The sequence below is a fragment of the Mustela nigripes genome, chromosome 14 (genome assembly GCF_022355385.1).
Source record: "Mustela nigripes isolate SB6536 chromosome 14, MUSNIG.SB6536, whole genome shotgun sequence".
NCBI lineage: Eukaryota > Metazoa > Chordata > Mammalia > Carnivora > Mustelidae > Mustela > Mustela nigripes.
Window position 1 is genome coordinate 92,412,791 of NC_081570.1, and position 24,441 is coordinate 92,437,231.

Sequence of the window (24,441 nt, forward strand, 5' to 3'; positions counted from 1 at the left end):
AGAATGAAACTCGACCATTCTCTTACACCATACACAAAGATAAAATGGATAACAGACCTGTGAGGTTCCTGTGAGAAAGACTCCTGTGAGACAGGAATCCATCAGAATCCTAGAGGAGAACATATGCAGTACTCTCTTCGATATCAGCCACAGCAAATTCTTTCAAGATATGTCTCCAAAGACAAAGAAATCAAAAGCCAAAATAAACTTTTGGGACTTCATCAAAATCAAAAGCTTCTGCACAGCAAAGGAAACAGTCAAGAAAACAAAGAGGCAAACCACAGAATGGGAGAAGATATTTGCAAATGACAGTACAGACAAAAGGTTGATATCCAGGATCTATCAAGAACTCCTCAAACTCAACACACACAAAACAGACAATCATATCAAAAAATGGGCAGAAGATATGGAAAGACACTTCTCCAATCAAGACATACAAATGGCAATCAGACACAAGAAAAAATGTTCATCATCACTAGCCCTCAGGGAGATTCGAATTAAAACCACATTGAGATATCACCTTACACCAGTTAGAATGGCCAAAATTAGCAAGACAGGAAACAACATGTGTTGGAGGGGATGTGGAAAAAGGGGAACCCTCTTCCACTGTTGGTGGGAATGCAAGTTGGTGCAGCCTCTTTGGAGAGCAGTGTGGAGATTCCTCAAGAAACTAAAAATAGAACTTCCCTATGACCCTGCCATTGCACTCCTGGGTATTTACCCCAAAGACACAGATGTAGTGAAAAGAAGGGCCATCTGTACCCCAATGTTTATAGCAGCAATGGCTATGGTCGCCAAACTGTGGAAAGAACCAAGATGCCCTTCAATGGACGAATGGATAAGGAAGATGTGGTTCATATACACTATGGAGTATTGTGCCTCCATCAGAAAGGATGAATACCCAACTTTTGTAGCAACATGGACGGGACTGGAAGCGATTATGCTGAGTGAAATAAGTCAAGCAGAGAGAGTCAATTATCATATGGTTTCACTTATTTGTGGAGTATAACAAATAGCATGGAGGACGTGGGGAGTTAGAGAGGAGAAGGGAGTTGGGGGAAGTTGGAAGGGGAGGTAAGTCATGAGAGACTATGGACTCTGAAAAACAATCTGAGGTGTTTGAAAGGGTGGGAGGTGGGAGGTTGGGGAACCAGGTGGTGGGTATTATAGAGGGCATGGATTGCATGGAGCACTGGGTGTGGTGCAAAAATAATGAATACTGTTATGCTGAAAATAAATAAATAAATTTAAAAAAAAAAAGAAGAAAGATACCCTATGACCCAGCAACTGTACTACTGGGTATTTACCCCAAAGATACAGATGTAGTGAAAAGAAGGGGCACATGTACCCCAATGTTCATAGCAGCAATGTCCACAATAGTCAAACTGTAGGAGGAGACAAGATGCCCTTCAACAGATGAATGGATAAAGAAGATATGGTTCATATACACAATGGAATATTATTCAGCCTTCAGAAATGATGAATGCCCACCATTTACATCAACATGGATGGAACTGGAGGGGATTATGCTAAGTGAAGTAAGTCAAGCAGAAAAAGACAATTATCATATGGTTTCACTCGTATGTGGAATATAATCAATAGCACAGACCACCATATGGGAAGGAAGGGAAATCCAAAGGGGGAGAAATCAGAGAGGGAGATGAACCATGAGAGACTAGGGACACCAAGAAGCAATCTGGGTGTTTCAGAATGAAGGAAGGTGGGAAGAGAGGTAACAGGATGATGGGTATTGAGGAGGGCACATGCTGTGATGAGCACTGGGTGTTATACTTAACAAATGAATCAATGAACGCCACATCAAAAACTAATTATGTTCTGTACATTGGCTAACTGAACATTAAAAAAAAAAAGAGTTGCTTCAACAAGTATGAAATAATCGATTTAATATTTAAAATTCTTCCTTTCAAATTTTTTTCAATCAGAAGATAAAACAAAAATTTGTCCGGTGCTGATTTGTTCTCAATATTGACTTGTCTATAACAGCCAAAAATATCAAGAATAAAAATGAACCAACAATGTTTATATTTACAAATAAAGTAGCCAGAGAAGAAAGAGGTTATCATGTTATCATTATTCTGCCCACAATCTGATAGAAGGAACAGTGAAGAAATTAGGAAACCAATGTTTCATTTTGCTTAAAAAGGAGATACTGTGATCATTGGCTGTAACACCGATTTTAAGTGTAGTGATTTTTGTTTTAGTGTATAAAACATTTTCAAGCTCAGCTTTTCAAAAAATTATTTAAATAGAAAAAGGTTAACACAAGCAGCTACAGCTGACCAAATATTTTATAATGTTACCATGGTATATCCGAAGCCAGTAAAAAGAAGTTTCAAGTTAGGATTCAAGGGAGAGTAGTGGGAAGTGTGAATGGAATTCTGCGGCTATTAAGGATTTTATATTATTAAAGAACTTTACTAAAATGATGATTTAATTTATAAATTTTATAATGGAAATAAAGAAAAAATGTTTTAACAATTATTTGATATGTCTTCCCTTTTAGGAAAAGACAAATTTCTCTTTATAAGTCAGGTATTATCTTACAACTAAGTGATTTTGGTAATGACAACAATTTGATATTTCACTTTTAAATTAATCCCAAATGTTGTCCCACTATTTCATAAACTACATAGCTAATGCCTACTGCAGGAAGCAGATATTTGGGGTGAGATCCCTGAAAAATCTCCTTTTTCCTTTGTTGTTATGTATCTCTTGAATGAGATGAATCATAGAAGTTGTCGTTTCTTTTTCTTCCAGTGCTATAAATTGAAAAAAAAAATCAGTGTAATTCAATATTCAGTCTTTGTACATTAAGATAGTCCAATGATTTATGAGAATTATGGAGGCTAAAATTACTTTAGAATATTACTCTCTCCCTACTTATAGAATGGTCTTGTGCTGTTCAATATAGCCTCTAGACACTTGTGTCTACTCAAATTTAAATTATGTAAAATTAAGTAAAACTAAAAATTTAGTTTCTTAATTGAATTAGCAACATTTCAAGTGTCTGATAGCCATGTGTCACTAGCGGTTACCATACTGAAAAACACAGATATAAAATACAAAGGAGCATTTGGAAATGCGTATGACACAAATACTTGGATAGGGCAATGGGTGGATGATGGAATGGATACAGAGATTCCCCACCTGGATTGCAATATAAATTAAATCTGAAAATATTACTAAAAAGAGGAGAAAAGAGAACATCACCACAAAACTCCTTAAATAATTTGCTAAGGAAGATAATAAAAGAATTATGTTAGGTTTTTTTTTCCCTCTTCTTAAAAGGTGATAAAGGTATTTTCTTAAAATCTAAATTTCTAACCTTTCACTTGAGAGAGCAAAACAGATACCCTCCCTTCTGCTTAATATCTCCTTACTAGGGGGATTGCAATACAATTTCAATTCCACAAATGTATTACATTCCTGATGCAGAATATAACAATGAGAGCAGAACTAGAGGGGAAACTGCGTGTTCACATTGAGTTACTGTTGACTTAGTTTGAAGAAAGCAAAATCTTTTCTATTGCTTGTCATGGTATTTACCAATTATAAACTCCTTAAAGAGATCATTAGTAACTGAAGGAAATGTGTGAAGTCCCAAGCAGAACTTTGGAGAAGAAATAAAATCTAAAATTAACAAAAGGCTCTATAATAAAACAATAAACTCAAGATTTGTGCCTTAAAAATCAGAGTCTGCTTTTGATTTATCAATTCTCCAGTTTTCCTATTTTTTAAAATCATTAATTTCTACTCATTTAAAATAACCTTAATTATTTTAAATAATTTTTAACTTAATTTTTATTCATACTTCATTAAAGTTATTCTTAACCACCTTTTAACTTATTACTTCATTAAAAAAAAAAAACTCACCTTGAACTTGCATGTGAGTTCTGAAAAGGGTCAGAGGAAAGGTGGCTATCTGAGCACATGTGTGAGACAATATACTACATCCCAGCAAAATCATTATCCCAGGGTCTACAGACTCTCTTACGTGATGTTCGAGCCAACAGCTGGCAGAGAAGATAGTAGTAAATATCCTTTAACCACTATGCAAGTCTAAATAGAATAAAGTTCCCCGCTCACTCAATTTCAATAAATAAATTTGATTACAGAATTATACTAAGCATAAATTCATAGATGTTATCTCACTTAATCCCTATAGAAACTTGACAAATCCATATGGTCATCTCCACTTTTCAAATTTTATAAATGAGGAACTAATTCAGAGAAACTGAGTTATCAAGTCATAACACTGATAAATAAGAGTCAAGCTTAACCGCTTGATTTTTGTAACTGTTCTCTCTAAAATCTTTACAAGAGATTGTTCCAACTCCATGTACAGAGGAGATTACCCGCATACTGCCCTATCAGGGACAGGGCACACAGATGTTTTCAAAAAAATCTATTCAGACAACCTTAGTTTGAGTTCTCATCTTAGTTTGAGATGTTTTGCATCTCTCTGTGTGCTTTTGTTTTCTTTGGTTTTATTTGTTCTATTTGCCTAGTTGATTTGGTTTGTAATGACATTCAAGACCCAAGCAAAATTCTGGAGATTCTCAGACGGATAAACAGAATAATGTAGAGAAGACTGCATAATCCACTTTAGGTTAATAAAACTACATTTTCTGAACTTTTAAGAGAGATTCATCTTTCCAAATTTGCTTTTCCTTGAATAAAAGTGGCTAGAGGAAATTATTTCAAAATAGTGGGTTAAAAGATCACTAAATGCTTTTAGAACTGTTCATTGATCAAAGGTTACAGCTTTACCATTATATATTGAAACAATTACTATGAAATATATAATGTGATGCTTTTGAAAAAATATATTTCAAAATGTCTTTACTCAGTGCAATTAGTCATGGAATGGTAAAAAGAGAAATGTGTAACATCACTGTTACTCTGATAAGAAAGCAAAAGATATTGAACTGAAGAAATAAAAGAATGGAGGGAGCCCAACATAAACAGGAGGAACAAATTTATTTTAATAAGACTACAGAAGCAAGCAAAAAAGAAGAAAAGAAATACCTACTATATTATTCAATTCTTTAAACATCTATAAAAGATATATGCATTTTTAAGTCCTAAAAAAAAATGGCTATCTTTCATACGATTGTGATACCACTTGCCAAAAGTTGAGAACCATCATATCAGCATTTAAGTCTATAAATATTATCAGTAAAGCCTAATTCACACAAAATACCAACCAAAAAGTTATTGTTACAATACTAGACAATTAAGATATAAAATGAACAGCCAAATAAATCCATTCAACTCAACCAGACTTCTTGGTCAGAAACTACTTCATGTAAAGTGACTTACAACTAGATTTTTAGAATGAAGACTATTATTATGCCACATTTTCAAATCTAACACATAATGTCATATTATGAGAATAAAATCACCTCATAAACAGCAAAATCTATGCCTGTACAAGGTAGAATGCCTAGCAAGTTAGGAATATGACCTTTGAAAAATGTTCTAACACCTTCTTCCTTCAGAAGCTTCTTGCCACAATCAATGATCCCTGAATACTGTCCAGTTTTACTTGGAGCCAGTCTGGTCTTTAGAACCTAAATGTGAAGAATATTATAAAAATATGTTGATCAGATTCACTCAACTCATCTAGCAATACAGAAAACTGCATTATATACAATGTTTAGTAATTATCATAGAAATCAAAAAAGAAAGTAATCTTAAATATAATTTTAGCTTTTCCCTAACTGGCTTTTAACTATAAACAGCTAATGCAGTACAGTTTTAAAAAAATTATTTAAACAGGAAAATGTAATGAATCACTGTGGTTTTAATTGATAACATCTGCTCAAACTCATTTAATGTGCTATAAGGCAACATACTGTAAAACAAACTCACTTGAGATAACGCTGTTGCCTCAAAATAAAGCAACTACAGCCAAATTCCAACTTAAAAATATATATGTATGGTCATGCTAAAGTGAAGAAGCAATATGAAAAATAACATTCTGTATATACTTAAAATATATACTGTGGGAACTATTGTAACAGTGAGGTGGATAAACAATAACCATTTAATATGATTAAACGTGCTCATAAAGTAATAACATAACAGGCACTATGAAGGCAATAGTAGGCTTCAGTAGTCTGTCTGTGATCAACATTCCTGTGCAATTCTCCTGATAGAAACTTACTCCTTGTCCTCTTAATTTCCATTAATCTAATTTAAGGGAGCACTAAAAATACTTTCGAGAAATGGTTCTCTAAAAGAGCCACAACTAAAAAAAAAGCATGAACTTTTCTTGATTGGGCAAACTGTGTATCTTGATGGAGCTGGCTCTGAGTCATCAGTTGGAAGGCTTTGTTTTGAGAACTTCTCTGCACCACCCCATGCTTTGGATAATCTCATTCTCAAAACTCTCCACCCTCCCCAGGGCAGTGTACTCCCTGGCAGGTTTTTTTCCCCACTTACTCCCTAAATTAAGGTCTTCTCAAAGTTTTTCTTTTCAGTATTAAAAAGCGAAACAAAACAAAACAAACAATAGCAACAAACCCTCTACTTTCTTTCTAAGTAATCTCATGACTTTAACTAGCACTTCTTTGCTGATGACACATCAAGACCTGAAACCTCTCAAATCTCGGTATCACAGTTGCAACTGCCTGCTGAAAATCATAACGTGGGTATCTGCCAACGACTCAAATTAAATACATACCAACCTGAACTCATCACTCTCTCGTAGTCTGGGCTACTTCCACCACTCTTGAATTCTATTAGAGATGTAACTCAGATGTAACTCTAAACACCCAAGCACACAACCCAGACAGAAATTTGCCTTCTTCTTTTCCCTCTTCCTCCCTCTTCCTTTCTGCGTCAGGCTGTCGGTTCTCAAGATGGCTCTAACGTGAGTCCATTTTCTCTAGTCAGTATCGGACGTTAAGCCTTTACTATCACTTCACACCATCTCTTGTATGTAGTTAGCTCATTTCTCTAGTCTCTCTCACTCTAAAACAACGTTCCCAAGATTACATTTCAGGTTCCAAAGTATTTGATGGCTTATTTTTTTTAAAGAAATTGAAATTATATTTCTTACACTGCGTTCAAGAACCTTTCTGATCTAGCCCCAACCCATTATCCATGGTATTATCCAGTCCAAACTGAAGTATCTGTTCTTTTGCCTCCATTCCTTTGCTTAAGTCATTATTTCCACCTAAAAGGCCTTTCCTCATTATCTCTGAATGTCCAAAATCTAAGCCACACTCATATATTCTATTCACGTCTTTCATGAAGCTCCTAGCTGGCAATAATTTCTCCCCTCTGAATTTGATAGCACTTCATATTGACCTCTCTTCTAGAATTTATATTTTATATTTTGGATCATCATTATTGACATAATGTTTTATCTCCCCATCTAATCTATAAGTTTCATGACCAAAATGCCTGTCTGATTTGTCTTTGCATCTAGAAAAATACCTTAAACTTAGTGTCTGTGCAATACAGATTTGATCTGATTAATGACCAAGTGATTCTATCAATCAAGCATGCAAGCAATGATTTTTTTTTAATCTTCTTGATACATCTACAATATTACCTTGATACCAAATAAACAGACAAAAGGGCCAATTAACACTTGGCATGAGATTTAAATACTGTAGCTATAAAGCTGTTTATTATATAAAATTCTGATCTATTTTCATTTATTTTGAAAGTTATAGTTTGTGGGGGGACCTCAGTGGCTCAGTCAGTTGTGCACCCAATTCTTGATTTTGGCTCAGGTCATGATATCAAGGTTGTGAGATTGAGCTCAGAGTGGAGTCCAGATCAGCAGGGAATGTGCTTCTTCCTTCTCCCTCTCTGCCCTTCCCCTGCCCCGCCCCGCGCCCCACCCTGGCTTGCACGCCCCTCACTCTCTCTCAAATAAATTTTTTAAAACATCTTTTTATAGATTTTATTTATTTATTTCACAGACAGAGATCACAAGTAGGCAGAGAGGCAGGCAGAGAGAGAAGGAAGCAGGCTCCCAGCTGAGCAGAAAGCCTGATGTGGGGCTCGACCCTGGGACCCTGAGACCATGACCTGAGCCGAAGGCAGAGGCTTTAATCCACTGAGCCACCCAGGCGCCCCTCAATAAATATTTTTTAAAAGTTATACTTTGAACTGGATGTATTACTTTACTTAAAATTTTATAATAATACATACCTCCATGGGGTAAATACATGTCTGCGCAGTTGCACCAGCCAATGAGCCAGATATAAATCTCTCAATAATTTCTACTTTAGCACCATCAAAACTAAGCCAATTCTTATACTGTATAAATAAAAGTATTGAAATGTATAATATTGCTGAAATAGAATACATATTTTTTCTAAGTTTATAACATTAATTAGTAGTATAAAATTATTTGAAAAAGTATTCCAGAAACCTGACATTAGCATCTAGAGGAATACTTGATTTTAATTTTTATGCCATTAGTTGTCTGAGATAATAAGTGAGACTTCTCTATTCGGCCTCCTTTTTCCCTTATTTTTTACCCACAGAATGAGTTAACAACATTAAATCACTTAAGCATACTCATGAATATGCTATTTCATAGAGAGCATGCAAATGACAAAAAAGGAGTCAGGGACTGTATCTGTTATCTCTTTTTCACTCCAGGTCTTACATATGCAGGGTACTTAATATTTGGTTACAGGTTAATCAAGAATAGTAACAATGTGAGAAGCTCTTTCCCTTACAAGGAACAAGGGATTACTCTTGTTAGCTTAAGTAGCAGGGAGGTTATTGCAATAACACATGTAGAAATAAGGAAAACAAATATCAGCACAGAGGTCAGGCTTCATAGGAACTAAAGTAAGTCAAGTTTCATGGAGACTGAAGCTGGGAACTCATTTAGGATCCAAGACAGCCTTAGCAAACTGATTCTCTTGTTTTCCTGTTTGCCTTTTCTAGAGGCCTATCATCAATATAATTCAGCTATTCTCTATGAACTAACTCGAGCTCTCAAATCAGTGCCTCTCCATGAAAAAGTATGATTGAAGGGTGCCTGGGTGGCTCAGTGGGTTAAGCCTCTGCCTTCGGCTCAGGTCATGATCTCAGGGTCCTGGGATCAGGCCCCACATCAAGCTCTCTGCATGGTGGGGAGCCTGCTTCCTCCTCTCTCTCTGCCTGCCTCTCTGCCTGCTTGTGATCTTTCTGTGTTGAATAAATAAATAAAAATCTTAAAAAAAAGTGTGATTGATTCAGTTAATATGAGAGACTGCTATATGTTCCCTGTACCCGATATCTTCTTCCTTTTAGTAACAGAGCTGACACAGCTGCAAACTACATTTCCTGCCCTTTCTTGGAGCTAGGTTGTGTGGCTAAGTGACTAATTTTGGCCAGTGAGATATGAAAGGAAGTTGAGTATGCAAATTTTGACATCTCTTTAAAGACGCCTGCCCCAGACTCATCTTTCTTCCACCATATACCATGTTGACTTCAATCAAAAGAATGGCAAAGATGGAAGCAACCTCGGAAGCAATATATTGAAGATGGCAGAGCTGTACCACTAACTCTAGACCACTGGCCTTTATCTCATTTAAGCTACTGTACTTTGGAATCTGTTTGTTTTAACAGCTTAGAATGAACCCAAACAGGAACAGGAATTTGTTACTAGATACAGGGTACTACCATTAACTTAAACCTAAAATATGTGACACTGGCTTTATTGTTAGGACACAGATACTGCAGTCTGAGAAGATGATGATCTTTCTAATGCTTTGTGGAAATGCTTGATAAAACTGCCTGCTGTGATAATTTGGAAAGTAGATTGTGTGCTTTTTGAGCCTGAAGTGCTAGGAAAACTGACTGTAAACCTCAGAATGTTGGTCAGTGTTGCCCACTCCTCGCTGCTTTTAGCAAGATCTATTAACACATGACCTAATGCATCTCTCTACTTTTCAGCCATAGGGCCTTCTCCAAAGCCAATTTGCAAGTAGAAATGGAAGGAAATGGAGCTCTGCTAAGGAAGTTTTCTTAGGCTGGCTCAGTAGTCAAGAATGGTGGGCTTCCAAGTAGGAAAAGCCACCTGCTCTGTACCCCAACAGAAGGAAATTAGATGTCCAAGAGCTTGCCTAGCTGACAAAGTCAGGTGTTGCCATCCAATTCCAGCCTATTGTTTTAGTTGACACCAATGTAGCCTGCTATAAAAATGAGAAAGAGGATGAATGACTAAGCACAGGAACTGGAAAATAAAACATCAGAGAAGAGATTTTTAGATATGGCTACTCCACGTGATGTTGACTGGAAACAAACAGAGAAGTGGTATAGGAGGTTTTTGAAAGAATGGTATGCTAGAAAATCCATAAGCAAAGCCCATAAAACCCTATGTTCCATTGATCTCCAAAGCAACTCTCAGGCCCCAAACCTAAGCAGGCTTTTGCTAGCCATGGCAGACCCTTCCAGAGCCCCACATCAAATCTGGACAGTTCTGTGCAGACTCACAGACTCACTTCACTGACAGAAACCTATCAAAAGAAAAATCCTCTCATCTCTCTGCTTTTCTGACTCAGGGCCTTCTCTGAAACTGGGGGAGCCTGTCCAGCCCAGAAGTCTGGGGAAGTTAAACTCCTAAGAGCAATCTTCATACAATATGGGACAGAAACTGGCAGATAAATGGCCCAGCTCTCTTCCTTCAGATAGATAATTCTGGGAATAATTCTGTACACATCCTAGAAGTTCCTTAAAGAATCAAGCCCCTACTGCGTATAACTGAAACCTCACGTATGTACCCTTGTATTGGCTTTTCTTCCTTCTGTGTCTCACCGCCCCTGCTTCCTTATTCCTGCTTCTTCACGAATAAACTAGCTGTATCCAGACTTTTTATGGGAGGGGGAATCCAAACTAAAGTAATTGGTATCACTTCAAAAGTGGTCCCATGTACCAATTAACAGCCAGAGATTGTCAGAGTGGCTCAAAAAACAACACCCAACTTATATGTTATATATAAGAAATCCACTTTAGAGATTAAGACACTTATAGGTTAAATGTAAATGAATAGGGAAAAATATACCATGTTGACTTCAATCAAAAGAAAGTGTAAGTAGCTATATTAACTTTAGACAGAGCAGACTTTAAACCAAGGAAAGTTATCTAGGCTAAAGAAGGCATTACATACTGATAAGGGGCTTAATTATCTAAGGAGATATAACAATCTTTAGCATATACGTTCCTTGCAACAGACCATAAAACTACATGAGGTCAGAACTGATAGAAGTACAAAGAGACATAGATGAATCCAGGGGCACATGGGTGACTTAGTGGTTAAGTGTCCACCTTCGGCTCAGGTCATGAACCAAGAGTCCCAGGATCAAGAGCTGCAACTGGGCTCCCTGCTCAGCAGGGAGTCTGCTTCTCCCTCTGACCCTTATCCCATTTGTGCTTTCTCTCTTTCACTCTCTCTCTCAAATAAATAAAAAAAAAAATTTTTTAAAGAAACAGATGAATCCACCATCATAGCTGGAGATTTCAGCATCCTCTATTAGAAATGGACAGATCCAGAAAAAAAAAAAAAATCAGTAATGACATAGCTGCACTTGACATCACCACCAGTCGATTGTATGTAACTGAGTCAATAGACGATTTCATCCAACAATAGCAGAGTACACATTTTTCTCAAGCTCACATGGAACTTTCACCAAGAAAGACAATATTCTGGGCCATAACACCCACCTTAACAAATTTAAAAGAATGGAAAGCATACAGTGGCTGCTCTGAGACCATAGTGGAACAAAATTAGAAATCAGTAAAAGAAAGATAATCTTTTAAAAATACCAAAATATGTGGAGGTTTAAAAACACACTTCTAAATAACACACAGGTCAAAGAAGAAATCTCAAGAAGAGTTTAAAAATATTTTGAACTACATGAAAATGAAGACATAATTTATCAAAGGAGTGGAAAGTAGTACTTAGACGGAAATACATAGCATTGAATATGTATATTTTAAAAAAGAGAAATATTTATAAATAATAATCACTTTTTACCTCAGAAAACTAGAAAAAGAACAAATTAAATCCAAAATAATGATAAGAAAAAATATAAAAAGAATTAGAACAGAAATTAATGAAATTGTAAATAGGAAATCAACAGAGAAAATCAACAAAATGAAAATCAACAAAATGAAAAGTGTTCTTACAGAGTAGGTCTGCTGATGTTGTTAGAACTGGATCACTCACCAGCCACTTGACAACAATTGGCTCTTAGTTGGCAAATGGAATAATGATAATCTGTGGTATGCTGTGGCATTACAATTACTAAAATTCATAGTCCTCGTGGCTTGGGATAGTGTACTGGTAGACAGAAAAGTATTATATTATTCAGTTGCCCTAATACTTGAATAGCATGGGGACAGTTATAAAGATTGTGGAGTTGGCTGATTCTAATTCACTATCTTAGAAACTTTGAAGGAAGAAAATGTCAAGGTTATAAGTCATCTAACTTTCACCATTAAGCACATTATGAACACTGTGAGGTCTTCATAGCAGCATTGAGAGATCCTCATAGTGCTAAAAATCAGGCCCAGGATATAAATGTAAAGGTAACATAGTTATGAAGGAAACAATTTAGAACCTCAAAAGGTCTCCTATGCTAACGTGAGGACCCTCACTGGGAAGGAGCAGGATCCTGACACATGGGATGGGAACATGTGGGTGCATATGCCTAAGAAATTTGAGCTCCCAAATTCACCAGCACCTTCCAGTTTGGCAAAAAGTTGTCCCCTTCCCACTTTTAGAGCAGAGCAGCTTCTCTTTGTACGCAGGCCATGCATGTAAAGGCCTCAAAGAGACAGATGCCTATCAAAAGGATGTTTGCTCTTCTCACAATCTGTCCCACTGCCCCCCCCCACCTCTGACTGCCTTCTAGCCAACCGTTTATGTAGAGTTAATTCTCAGATAGCCCAAGGACTTGGTTATTATGGACTGGAAGAAACCAGAGGAGGAGTGTGACAGTGGGTCACAAGAGTACTAATGGTGGGGATCTGAGGGATAGAATATAATGCTGGATAGGGAAGAGTTTATTGATGTGGAGCACTCTCCCATGGCACAGGACTCCTGAAATCTATCCTAATATGATGCTGGAACTGATTTTTAAAGCTTAGACATAGCTCTGGCTGATAGTAAGCAAGGTGATGATGCTGAAGTCTTGGCAGATTGTTGAGGAAAGAATAGGAAGACTCAGGAAGGTGGAAATATTACAGTGGAGTTTATCATGAGACTGGAGAACCTACTAGTAGATTATGTTTCTAAGAGAAGAAGAGAGTCCTTGTTGAAAGACCCAAAGATGACTGTTCTTAAGGTCTATAGCAGTGGACATGAAACTCTTGAGATATCACAGATATCTCTGATGAATCTGCACAAAGTAAAATGAAAACCTTTGGGAAAATATTCACCATTCTTGATGACATTAAGAACATTCATGATTCATGAGAAGAGGCCAAAATTAACAGGAGTGTAGAAGAAGGGGTTCCAGACTTCAGTGGAGACATTTGCTGCAGGTATCGTAGAAACAGTAAGAGAACTAGAATTAGAAGTGGAGTGTGAAAATGGGACTGGATTGCTACAATCTCATAATAAAACTTCCAAGGATAAAGAGCTTCTTTTGATAGATGAGCAAAAACGGTGGTTTCTAGAGATAGAATTTAATTCTGGTGAAGATGCTGTGAAGATTGTTGAAATGACAATGAAGGATTTAGACTTAGTATCAACACTTAGTTGATACAGGAGCAGCAGGGTTTGAGAGAACTGACTCTAATTTCGAAAAAAGTTTTATTGTGGGTAAAGTGCTAGCAAACAGCGTCACATGCTACAGATAAATTGTTTGTGAAAGAAGAGTTAATCAATCAGGCAAACTTCACTGCTGTCTTATTTCAAGAAATTGCCACAGCCACTCCAGCTTTCAGCAATGGCCACCCTGCTTAGTCAGCAGTCCTCAATATCCAGACAAGTCTCTCCACCAAGAAAGAGATTACAACTCACTGAAAGCTCAGGTGATGCTTAACATTCTTCAGCAATAAAGCTCTTTTAATTAGAGTATATAAAGTTTTTTTTTTATTTTTTTTTTATTTTTTTTTTTAAGATTTTATTTATTTATTTGACAGAGAGAAATCACAAGTAGGCAGAGAGGCAGGCAGAGAGAGAGAGAGGAGGAAGCAGGCTCCCTGCTGAGCAGAGAGCCCGATGCGGGACTCGATCCCAGGACCCTGAGATCATGACCTGAGCCGAAGGCAGCGGCTTAACCCACTGAGCCACCCAGGCGCCCCTAAAGACCTAACGCTATCACACACTGACTAGACTACAGTATAGTGTAAACATAACTTCTATATGCACTGGGAAACTAAAAATTCATTTGACTCGCTTTATTGCGCTGGTCTAGAACCAAACCCACAATATCTTCATGGTATGCCTGTACTTACAGTGATATCTATTGCTGTGCACATTCTTCTTTTCTCTCTCATTGAAGTCTAAATTTTTAAAAATTAAATACAAAATCTTAAAAATATATATATAATCTGATCTTTATCATAAAATTCCATAGGTGATAACATTTTACCTGTTCATAGGCTCCAATCTCGAGAGCTGTCTCACGTATAATTTTAAAAATATTGGGGTGCCTGGGTGGCTCAGTTGGTTAAGCAGCTGCCTTCGGCTCAGGTCATGATCCCGGCATCCTGGGATTGAGTCCCACATCGGGCTTCTTGCTCCGCGGGAAGCCTGCTTCTCTCTCTGCCTCTGCCTGCCATTCTGTCTGCCTGTGCTTGCTCTCTCGCCCTCTCTCTCTGATAAATAAATAAAAAAAAATCTTAAAAAAAAATATTTACACCATTTCCCCGCCAAAGAGAAAGAATTCCTCCTTCTTTCAACATCTGTTCAAACCCATCAATCAATCTCATTCTCCTGGACTTTAAACCATGAACCTAGAAAGGTACAGGAAATTTATTTTTAAATTTATTTTGCTGGTAATATAGCATTGATGTTATTATTGCCAATAAAATAATAATACATAAATGTAGAAATCTATGAACACACCATTTTTATTGTACTTTAGAGACATATAAAATTGATATATTAATTTTTTCTTGTCCCCAAATATATACATTAATCTCATACATCAAAGAGGGCAACTTCAAGGGAACAGGAATGATTTAATTACCAGAGAATTTTTGCATAAACAAAATGTGTTGTTGCTGCTAAAATATTACAAGATTATTAAAGAGAACACTAAACCATGTACTGAAAAAGGAATGGATGAAAATATATCAAACTTTCAATAGCAGATACTTCTGGGTAGCAAGGTGTTAGGAGTTGAATTGTGCCCCCACCAAAATTTATATGTTGAAGACTTAATGTGTCAGAATGTGACCATATTTGAAGACAGGATCTTTACAGAGATAATCAAGTTAGAGTAAGGACTTAAAGTGGGCCCTAAAAACTACTATGATTAATATCCTTAAAAAAGGGGAAATTTGGGCACAGAGACATATGAGGAAGGAAGACAACATGAAGAGACACAGAGAAAAGACCGCCATCTACAAGCCAAGGAGAGACCTGGAACAGATCCTTTCCTCATCACCCTCAGAAGGAACCAACTGTGCAGACACCTTGATCTCAGACTTCCAGACTTCCAAACTGTGAGGCAATAAACTTCTGTTGTATAAACCAGTTTACGATATTCTGTTACAGCAACCCTCGTGAACTAATACACAAGAATTACAGGCCACTTTATTGTCTTCCATTCCACTTTTCAGTATCTTCCCATTTTTCTAATGTATTATTTTTATAATGAGAATATGTTCTTTTTAAGAAAGCAAAAATTAGAACATTAATAAAATACCACCCTGCCTACACTGAAACAGAATAATAGGAGAGCAAGGTGAAATGGGCATTCTCATCTGTGGGAAGAAAAAGTCTGGAAAGGAATGTAACATTATACACACATGCACACACATACACACAGGCTTAAAAATGTTTTTATCATTACTTAACTTTTAGGAAGTCTTTCTAAATAAATAATCCTAAATATGAAAACTCATAAACAATAATGTTCATCATTATGAACTATTATGAATTATGATTTTAAAAGAGTTTTAAAAACCACCTATATGTCTAATAGGAAAAAATAATCTAAAAAAATTAATAACCACTTGAAATAATATAGTCATTAAAACCTGTATTTGAAGAACACACAAATATTTGAAATATTTGAATAGTATTTGAAATACCATGCAAACATGCTCATGCTATACTGTTAATCACAGAAACAAAAAACAATATACAAATTATTCATAAAATGAGCACTGCCACTGAGTATGGGGCATTCCTGCTATAGATACAGGAGATCTGGAGAAAGCAAACCCAAATCTGTTCAGGGGTGCTCTGTGGCTGCAGACCTGAGTGCTCACAACTTGGTAAGTGTAAAAAAAGCAGAAGGATATTCCTTGGCTGATTCTATTGTGCCTCATCACTTGTTGCCCACAAGAGCTAGCAGGATCTGCAAACTTTTCAATCTCTCTGCAGAAGATGATGCCCACCAATACAGTGTCAGAAAGCCTGTTAACAAAGAGGGCGAAACACCCAGGATCCAAGTGCCCAGCATTCAGCATCTCATTGCTCCACATACCTTGCAACACAAACAATGCCTATGAAGAAAAAGCATACTAAGAAAAATAATAAAGAGTACACAGAACATGCTGAACTTTTAGTTAAGAGAAGGAAGGAAGCCAAAGGAGAACATCAGATTGTCAAGAGATGGAGACTATCACCTCTGAGAGCTCCTACTTCTACATTTGAGTCTGTCAAAAGTAAGATTTTCTAAAAGTAACAAATAAATAAGATCAGAAAACAACCAAAAAACCTATTAATAATCCATTACCAAATGTCACCAATGTTACAAAAAAACCCAAAAGACAATTACACACCCCAGTATGCAAGTTTAATTACAAATTTAAACTCACTAGATTGTGAATTATTAATTTTTGTATCCTTGTGAAGAAAGTATTCAGCAAATACTAAATTTTAATTATGAAAGTTAACAGATTAAACTATGCACTATTTAAACTACTATTGACAATCCATTATTTGGTAAAATAAAGATAGTAAGACAACATGACCTCTAGTGAGGAATCAGTCAATAACACACTCTAAATAACTTATTTGCCAATTCTTAGAAATATGCTTAATACTTGAGTAGAATAGGGGCACCTGGGTGGCTCAGTGGGTTAAGCCTCTGCCTTCAGCTCAGGTTATGATCTCAGGGTCCTGGGATGGAGTCTCGCATTGGGCTCTCTCCTCAATGGGGAGCCTGATTTCCCCCCCTCTCTCTGCCTGCTCCTCTGCCTACTAGTGGTCTCTGTTTGTCAAATAAACACATAAAAATCTTTTAAAAATTTTTGTTGAATTAATAAATTAATACATCAGGTGCTGGGTTGTGTATTCATAATATGGCACAGGAAGCAAGTTTCTCCCCTCTGGGAGTTTACAGTATAATACAAAATATAGGAAAGGAAACAAGCAATTATAATACAGAGGAATAAGTACAATAACAAGGGTAGCAGAAAAAGTATTTTAAGAACATAGTACAGAGGGGCACCTGGCTGGCTCAGTGGGTTGGGCCTCTGCCTTGAGCTCGGGTCATGATCCCAGGGTACTGGGATCGAGCCCTGCATCAGGCTCTCTGCTCAGCGGGGAGCCTGCTTCCTCCTCTCTCTCTGCCTGCCTCTCTGCCTACTTGTGATCTCTCTGTCCAATAAATAAATAAAAATCTTAAAAAAAAAAAGACCATAGTACAGAGACATTTAATAGACTGTAGGATTTTGTTTTGTTTTGTTTTTGTTGGGGGAAGACAAGTGTAACTGTCAGGGAACACTTTTCACATAAAGTAAATTAGAAGTAGCAAAGCAATATGAATCCAGGTATTCTAACCTCAAAGGTTACCTTCTTGTCCATCACAGTGTACTAACTCCCTAGAGAAGTAAGGATTAACCAAGGGAACATTCTTTTTTTTTTAAATTATGTTTTTTTTAAAGATTTTATTTATTTATTTGACAGAGAGAAATCACAAGTAGATGGAGAGGCAGGCAGAGAGAGGGGGGGGGGGAAGCAGGCTCCCTGCTGAGCAGAGAGCCCGATGCGGGACTCCATCCCAGGACCCTGAGATCATGACCTGAGCCGAAGGCAGCGGCTTAACCCACTGAGCCACCCAGGCGCCCCTTTAATTATGTTTTATTAGTCATCATTAGTTTTTGATGTAGTGTTCCATGGTTTTTTATTTGCAGAGTGCTCTGGGCAAAAAAAATAATAATTTGTTTGAAGACATTAGATATTTTAAAAACTTTAAGGCTAAGGTCGCCTGGGTTCTCAGTGGGTTAAAGCCTCTGTCTTCAGCTCAGGTCACGATCCCAGGGTCCTGGGATAGAGCCCCATGTCGGGCTCTCTGTTCAGCAGGGAGCCTGCTTCCTCCTCTCTCTTTCTCTCTGCCTACTTGCGATCTCTGTCTGTCAAATAAATAAATAAAAATCTGAAACAAACAAACAAACAAACAAAAAAACTTTAAGGCTATATATAGGGATGGATGGAGGATAAAGGAAAGTTCAAGACCTTGGAATAATGTTGGCATTTCTGACATGGGTAATTAGGAAGATGATGATGCCATTCATTGAAGTGGTAAAAGAATATCTAGGGGACAAACAATGTGGTATGTGTTTGAGGTGTCCCAACCTCTATCCAATAAATGCTTGCACATGCAGAAGGAAGGTGTGCTCTAGAGACATAAGATTTGGGGAAATCAATTAGCCTAAATCTGGTTGTTCAATGTGGAAAAATAAATAGGATTGCCTAGGAAAAAAATACATACAGATTGAGAGGCCAAAAAAGTTGAAAATACAACACAGAAGAAAACAAATATATAAGAGACAGAATGAAAAAGAAGACTCTCAAGGGAGACAGAAAAGTAATGACAGAAAGGGGGGAAGAAAACTAGGAGAATGCAGTGTCAAGGAAGCCAGCTAAAGAGAACACATAAAAAGAGAGTGGTAAAATCTAGAATATATCCACTGAACTAACAGTAGGGAGACTGGCTTAGTAAAAGAATTTCTACAAAGTGGTGAAAGCAAAGCCAATTAGTTGAGAAGTGAATAGGAAGTGTAGCCATGAAGAGAGAAAAGGATAAGGTAGTTAGAGGGGACTTTAGTAGGATTACATTTTTTTTAAAAAAATGGTACTGGCTTAATTATGTTAAATGTTATATTTAAATGCAGGATCCTTAAATACAAAAAATAAAGGAGATAATGAAGAGAATAAGGCCCCTGAATGGGTCAAAGAGGAAATAAAAAGGGAAATTAAAAAAAATATATATCTTGAGAGAAATGGAAACACAACATACCAAAACTTAGAGCATGCAGCAGAAGAAGTTCTTAGAGGAAAGTTCATAGTGATACAGGCCTACCTCAAGAAACAAGAAAAACCTCAATCTAAATTTAAACCATAAGAAACCAGATTATGCTAACTGAAATAAATTAGTGAGAAAAAGAGAAATAATGTATGATTTCATGCAAATGTGAAACTTAAGAAACAAAACAGATGAACATAGGGGAAGGGAAGGAAAAATAAAATAAGATGAAAATAGGGAGGCAGACTCTTATTCTAGAAAACAAACTAAGGGTCACTGGAGGGGGGGTGGGGTAATTGGGTGATGGGCATTAAGAACAGCACTTGATATAATAAGTACTGGGTGTTATATGCACCTGATGAGTCATTAAATTCTACCCCTGAAACTAATAAAAAAAAATAATACCTTAAGGTTCTAGAAAAAGAAAACCTAAGACCAAAGTTAGTAGAAGGAAGGAAAATAATAAAGATCAGAGCAGAAGTAAGTGAAATGGAGACCAGAAACAAAAGCAAACAAACAAACAAACAAAAAAACAAATGATCACCAAAACTAAGAGCTGTTTTATTTTAAAGATAAACAAAATTAGCAAATGTTTAGCTAGATTAACTAAAAAGAAAGAGAAGACTCAAATAAAAGCAGAAACAAAAAAGGAGACATTACAACTGATACTACAAAACTATAATGGTTAAGACACTATTCTGAACAATTATACACCAATAAGTTGCAGTAATACCAGCATTACCCTGATACAAAAGTCAGACAAGGACACTACAAGAAAACTATGAACCAGTTGTCCTAATGAACATAAATGCAAAAATCTTCCCCCAAATATTAGCAAATAGAATTCAATGGCACATTAAAAGGATCACGATAAATGGGATTTATCCCTGGGATGCAAAGATGGTTCAACATTCACAAATCAAAAAATGTGATGTATCACATTAATAGAATTAAGAATAAAAATCATATGATCATATCAATAGAGGCAGAAAAAGCATTTGACAAAATTCAATATCCTTTCAAAATTAAAACCATCAAAAAATTGAGTATAGGATGAGTATAACTCAACATATTAAAGGTCATATATGACAAGCCCATGGCTAACATAATACTCAATGGTTAAAGGTTGGAAACCTTTCCTTAAAGATCAGGAACTCACAATGACCATTCTTCTAACCAAGCCTATACAACATAATACTGAAAGTTTTAGCCTCAATAATTGAGAAAGAAAGATAAATAAAATCCGCCTGTGTGGATTAGTTGGTTAAGCCTCTGATACCTGACTTCAGTTGAGCTCATGATCTCAGGGTCATTAGATCAAGCCCCATGTCAGGCTCCATATATCAAGTGTGGATACTGCTTAAGATTCTCTCCTTCTCCCTCTGCCTCTCTCTGCTCTCTCTTTCTCTCAGAAAAAAAAAAAAAAAATCTTTCTCTCTGCCCCTCCCCCTGACCCCATGCACTCTTTCACTCTCTCTCAAAAACAAACAAAAAGGCATCCAAATCAATCTAAATCAGTATAAAAGAAGTAAAAGTAAAAGTAAAAGAAATAAAAGTAAAAGAAGTATAAAAGAAGTAAAAGTAAAAGCTTTTTGCAAATGGCATGATTTTATATATAGGAAATCTAAAGACTCCACCAAAAAACCCCCCAAAAACCTGTTAGAACTAGTTAGTGGAATCAGTAAAATTGCAAGATACAAAATCAACATATAAAAATTAGTTGCATTTCTATACACTAACAACAAAATACCTGTAAAATAAATATAAAAAACAATCTAATTTAGAATAGCATCAAAAACAATAAAACAGGAATAAATTTAACCAAGGAGGTAAGAGACTTACACAACAAAAACTAAATAACACTGATGAAAGAAATTGAATATGACACAAATAAATGGAAAGATCATGCTTGTGTATTGGAAGAATTAATATTGTTAAATGTCCACATACCCAAAGCCATCTATAGATTATATCTATAGATATAGCAAGCTGTATCAAAATTTTCAACAGCTATTTTTACAAAAATCGAAAAAAAAATCCTAAAATGCATATGGAAACACAAACCTCAAATAACAATAGTAATCCTGAGAGAGAACAAAGCTGGAGGCATTATACTCCTTGATTTCAAGCTATACTACAAAGCTAGAGTAATGAAAACAGTATGGTACTGACACAAAAACAGACATATAAGCCAGTGGAACAGAATTGAGAGCCCAGAAATAAATCCTCACATATACAGTAAACAGTATGATACTGGCACAAAAATAGACACACGAACTAATGGAATAGAATTGAGAGCCCAGAAATAAATCCTCACATACACAGTAAACTCACATTTGACAAAGGAGCCAAGAATATTCGATGGACAAGGAATAGTCTCTTAAAATAATGAGGTTAGAAAAACTGGATAATCACATGCACCAGAATAAAATTGGACTGCTATTAAACCACTTGGAAAAATTAACTCAAAATGGATTAAAAACTTAAACAGAATATCTGAACCTGTAAAACTCCTTAAAACAAGGAAAAACTCCTTGACATGGGTCTTGGCAATGACCTTTTGGATATGACACCAAGAGCATAAGTAGCAAAAGCAGAAAGCTTTTTGTAAGCATCCAACTCTTGATTTCAGCTCAGGTCATGATCTCAGGGTCATAAGTCTGAGCCCCAAATCAGGCTCCATAATGAGCATGGAGTCTGCTTAAGGTTCTCTCGCTCCCTCTACCATACACCACTCCCTCCCTTGCTCTCTCACTCTCTAAAAAAAAAAAAAAAAAAGCAAAAGCAAAAATTAATAAGTGGGTCTACATCAAACGTAAAGGCTTCTACACAGTAAAAGAAACAATAAGCAACATGAAAAAGGCAACCTACAGGATAGCAGCAAATACCTACAAATAATGTATCTGATTTGGAGTTAATATCCAAAATATATAAGGGTCTCATACAACTCAATAACAAAACAAACAAACAAACAAAACCAACCTAATGAAAAAATGGCAAAACAACAAAACAGTTCTCATAAAAACAAAAAACATACAAATGGACAATGTGTATGTGAAAAGATGGTCCACATTACTAATGACAGGAAAATGCAAATCAAAATATCAATGATACTAACTCCTGTTAGAATGGCTACTACCTACAAAACAAGACATAACAAGTGTTGGTAAGGATGGAGAGAGAAGGGCAGGAATACTTTTTTTTCTTTCTTTTCTTCTTTTTTTTGCAATTATGTAACATTATTTATTTATTTTCAGCATAACAGTATTCATTATTCTTGCACCACACCCAGTGCTCCAGGCAATCCGTGCCCTCTCTAATACCCACCACCTGGTACCCTGACCTCCCACCCCTCACCCCTTCAAAACCCTTAGATTATTTTTCACAGTCCATAGTCTTTCATGGTTCACCTCCCCTTCCAATTTCCCCCAACTCCCTTCTCCTCTCTAACTCCCCATGTCATCCATGCTATTTGTTATGCTCCACAAATAAGTGAAACCATAGGGCAGGAATACTTTTGCATTGTTGGTGGGAATTAAGCCACTATGGAAATTAGTATGAGGTTCCTCAGAATATTAAAAACAGAACTGTCATATGATCCAGAAATTCCACTTCTTGATAAACCCAAAGGAAATAAAATCAGGATCTCAGGGGCGCCTGGGTAAGTCGGTTAAACATCTGACTCTTGGTTTCTGCTCAAGATGTGATCTTAGAGTCCTGGGATCAAGCCCAAAGCCAGGCTACTTGCTCATCATGGAATCTGTTTGTTTCCTTCTCCCTCTGCCCCTCCCCCTGCTCATGTAAGTGTTCTCTCTCTCTTTCTCTCTCTCATTCTCTCTTGAATAAATAAAGCATTAAAAAAAAAAGAAATCGGGATCTCAAAAATGTATCTGTACCTCCATGTACACTGCAGCATTATTCACAAAAAACAAGTTAGGGAAACAACCAAAGTGTCTACCTGTAGATGAATAAGCACTATATATACATATTGGATTATTATTCAGCCATTAGAAAGAAGAAAATCCTGCTATTTGCAACAGTGTGGATGGACCATAATGGCATTGCGCTAAGTGAAATAAATCAAACAGAGAAAGACAAATACGGTATGATATCACTTATATAGGGAATCTATAAGCCAAATTCGTAGAAACAAATTATAATGGTAGTTGCCAAGAGCTGGGAAATGAGGGAAGTGGGACGATGTTGGTCTAAGAACAAAACCTCTGGTTATGAGGTGATTAAGTTCTGGGGATCTAATGTAAAGCATGGTGATTACAGTTAGTAATGTATTATATATCTGAAAGTTGCTGAGAGACTAAATCTTAATTGTTAGCACCACACCAAAGAAATGGTAATTATATGAGGGTTATGGAGGGAAATGTGACAATCATTTCACAATACATAAGTGTATCACATATGTTGTACACCTTAACTTTACAATGTTGGGTCAATTCTAGCTCAAGAAATCTCAAAAAAAAAAACCACGACAAAGATAAAAATAGACATTTTGTAGAAAAGAACATGTGAATCTCTACTACTTCTATGAAGACATGTTAGAAATGCACATTAAGACAAGATACCACTCTACACCCAACAGAATGGAAAATATTAGAAAACTGGATAATACCAAACAATATTCATGCTTTGCTGGTGGGAATGCAAGCTAGTATAGAAAGTCATTTGGGAAATAACATGGCTATCTTTCATAGAATTAAGACTGGATAATCTCTGTAAAATTTGCAAATGCATATTCCTTTTGACTCAGATCCAGGTGAAATTCTCTAAGGTACAAAAGAGGAAATTTTTTGTTTTTGTGTTTGTTTTGGATGAAGCTGTAGAAGATTTAGATGTCTATTACTAGGGAAATGGATAAAGATGTGTTAAATGCATACTATGTAGTGGTTAGAAGCAATAAACTAGATGAACGCATAACAACAAAGGACAATCTTAAAATCATAACACCGAGTGAACAAAGTAAGAAATCTGTTGTGGCCTTTAGCACAATACCACTTATGTAAATTAATCA

General features: G+C 36.3%; 1 protein-coding gene across 1 annotated transcript in view; it reads right to left on the reverse strand.

The window, feature by feature from the left end:
• Positions 1–2,661: 2,661 nt before the first annotated feature.
• LOC132002106 (mitochondrial adenyl nucleotide antiporter SLC25A24-like) overlaps positions 2,662–24,441 on the reverse strand; it is a 127,859-nt gene continuing 106,079 nt past the window's right edge. Inside the window, exons 6-13 of the mRNA XM_059377107.1 lie at positions 16,495–16,668; positions 14,849–14,946; positions 14,583–14,637; positions 8,194–8,301; positions 5,427–5,594; positions 5,307–5,320; positions 3,895–4,034; positions 2,662–2,780 (exon numbers count right to left, since the gene is read on the reverse strand). Coding sequence (XP_059233090.1) covers positions 2,662–2,780; positions 3,895–4,034; positions 5,307–5,320; positions 5,427–5,594; positions 8,194–8,301; positions 14,583–14,637; positions 14,849–14,946; positions 16,495–16,668 — 876 coding nt within the window. The remainder of the gene's footprint in view (positions 2,781–3,894; positions 4,035–5,306; positions 5,321–5,426; positions 5,595–8,193; positions 8,302–14,582; positions 14,638–14,848; positions 14,947–16,494; positions 16,669–24,441) is intronic.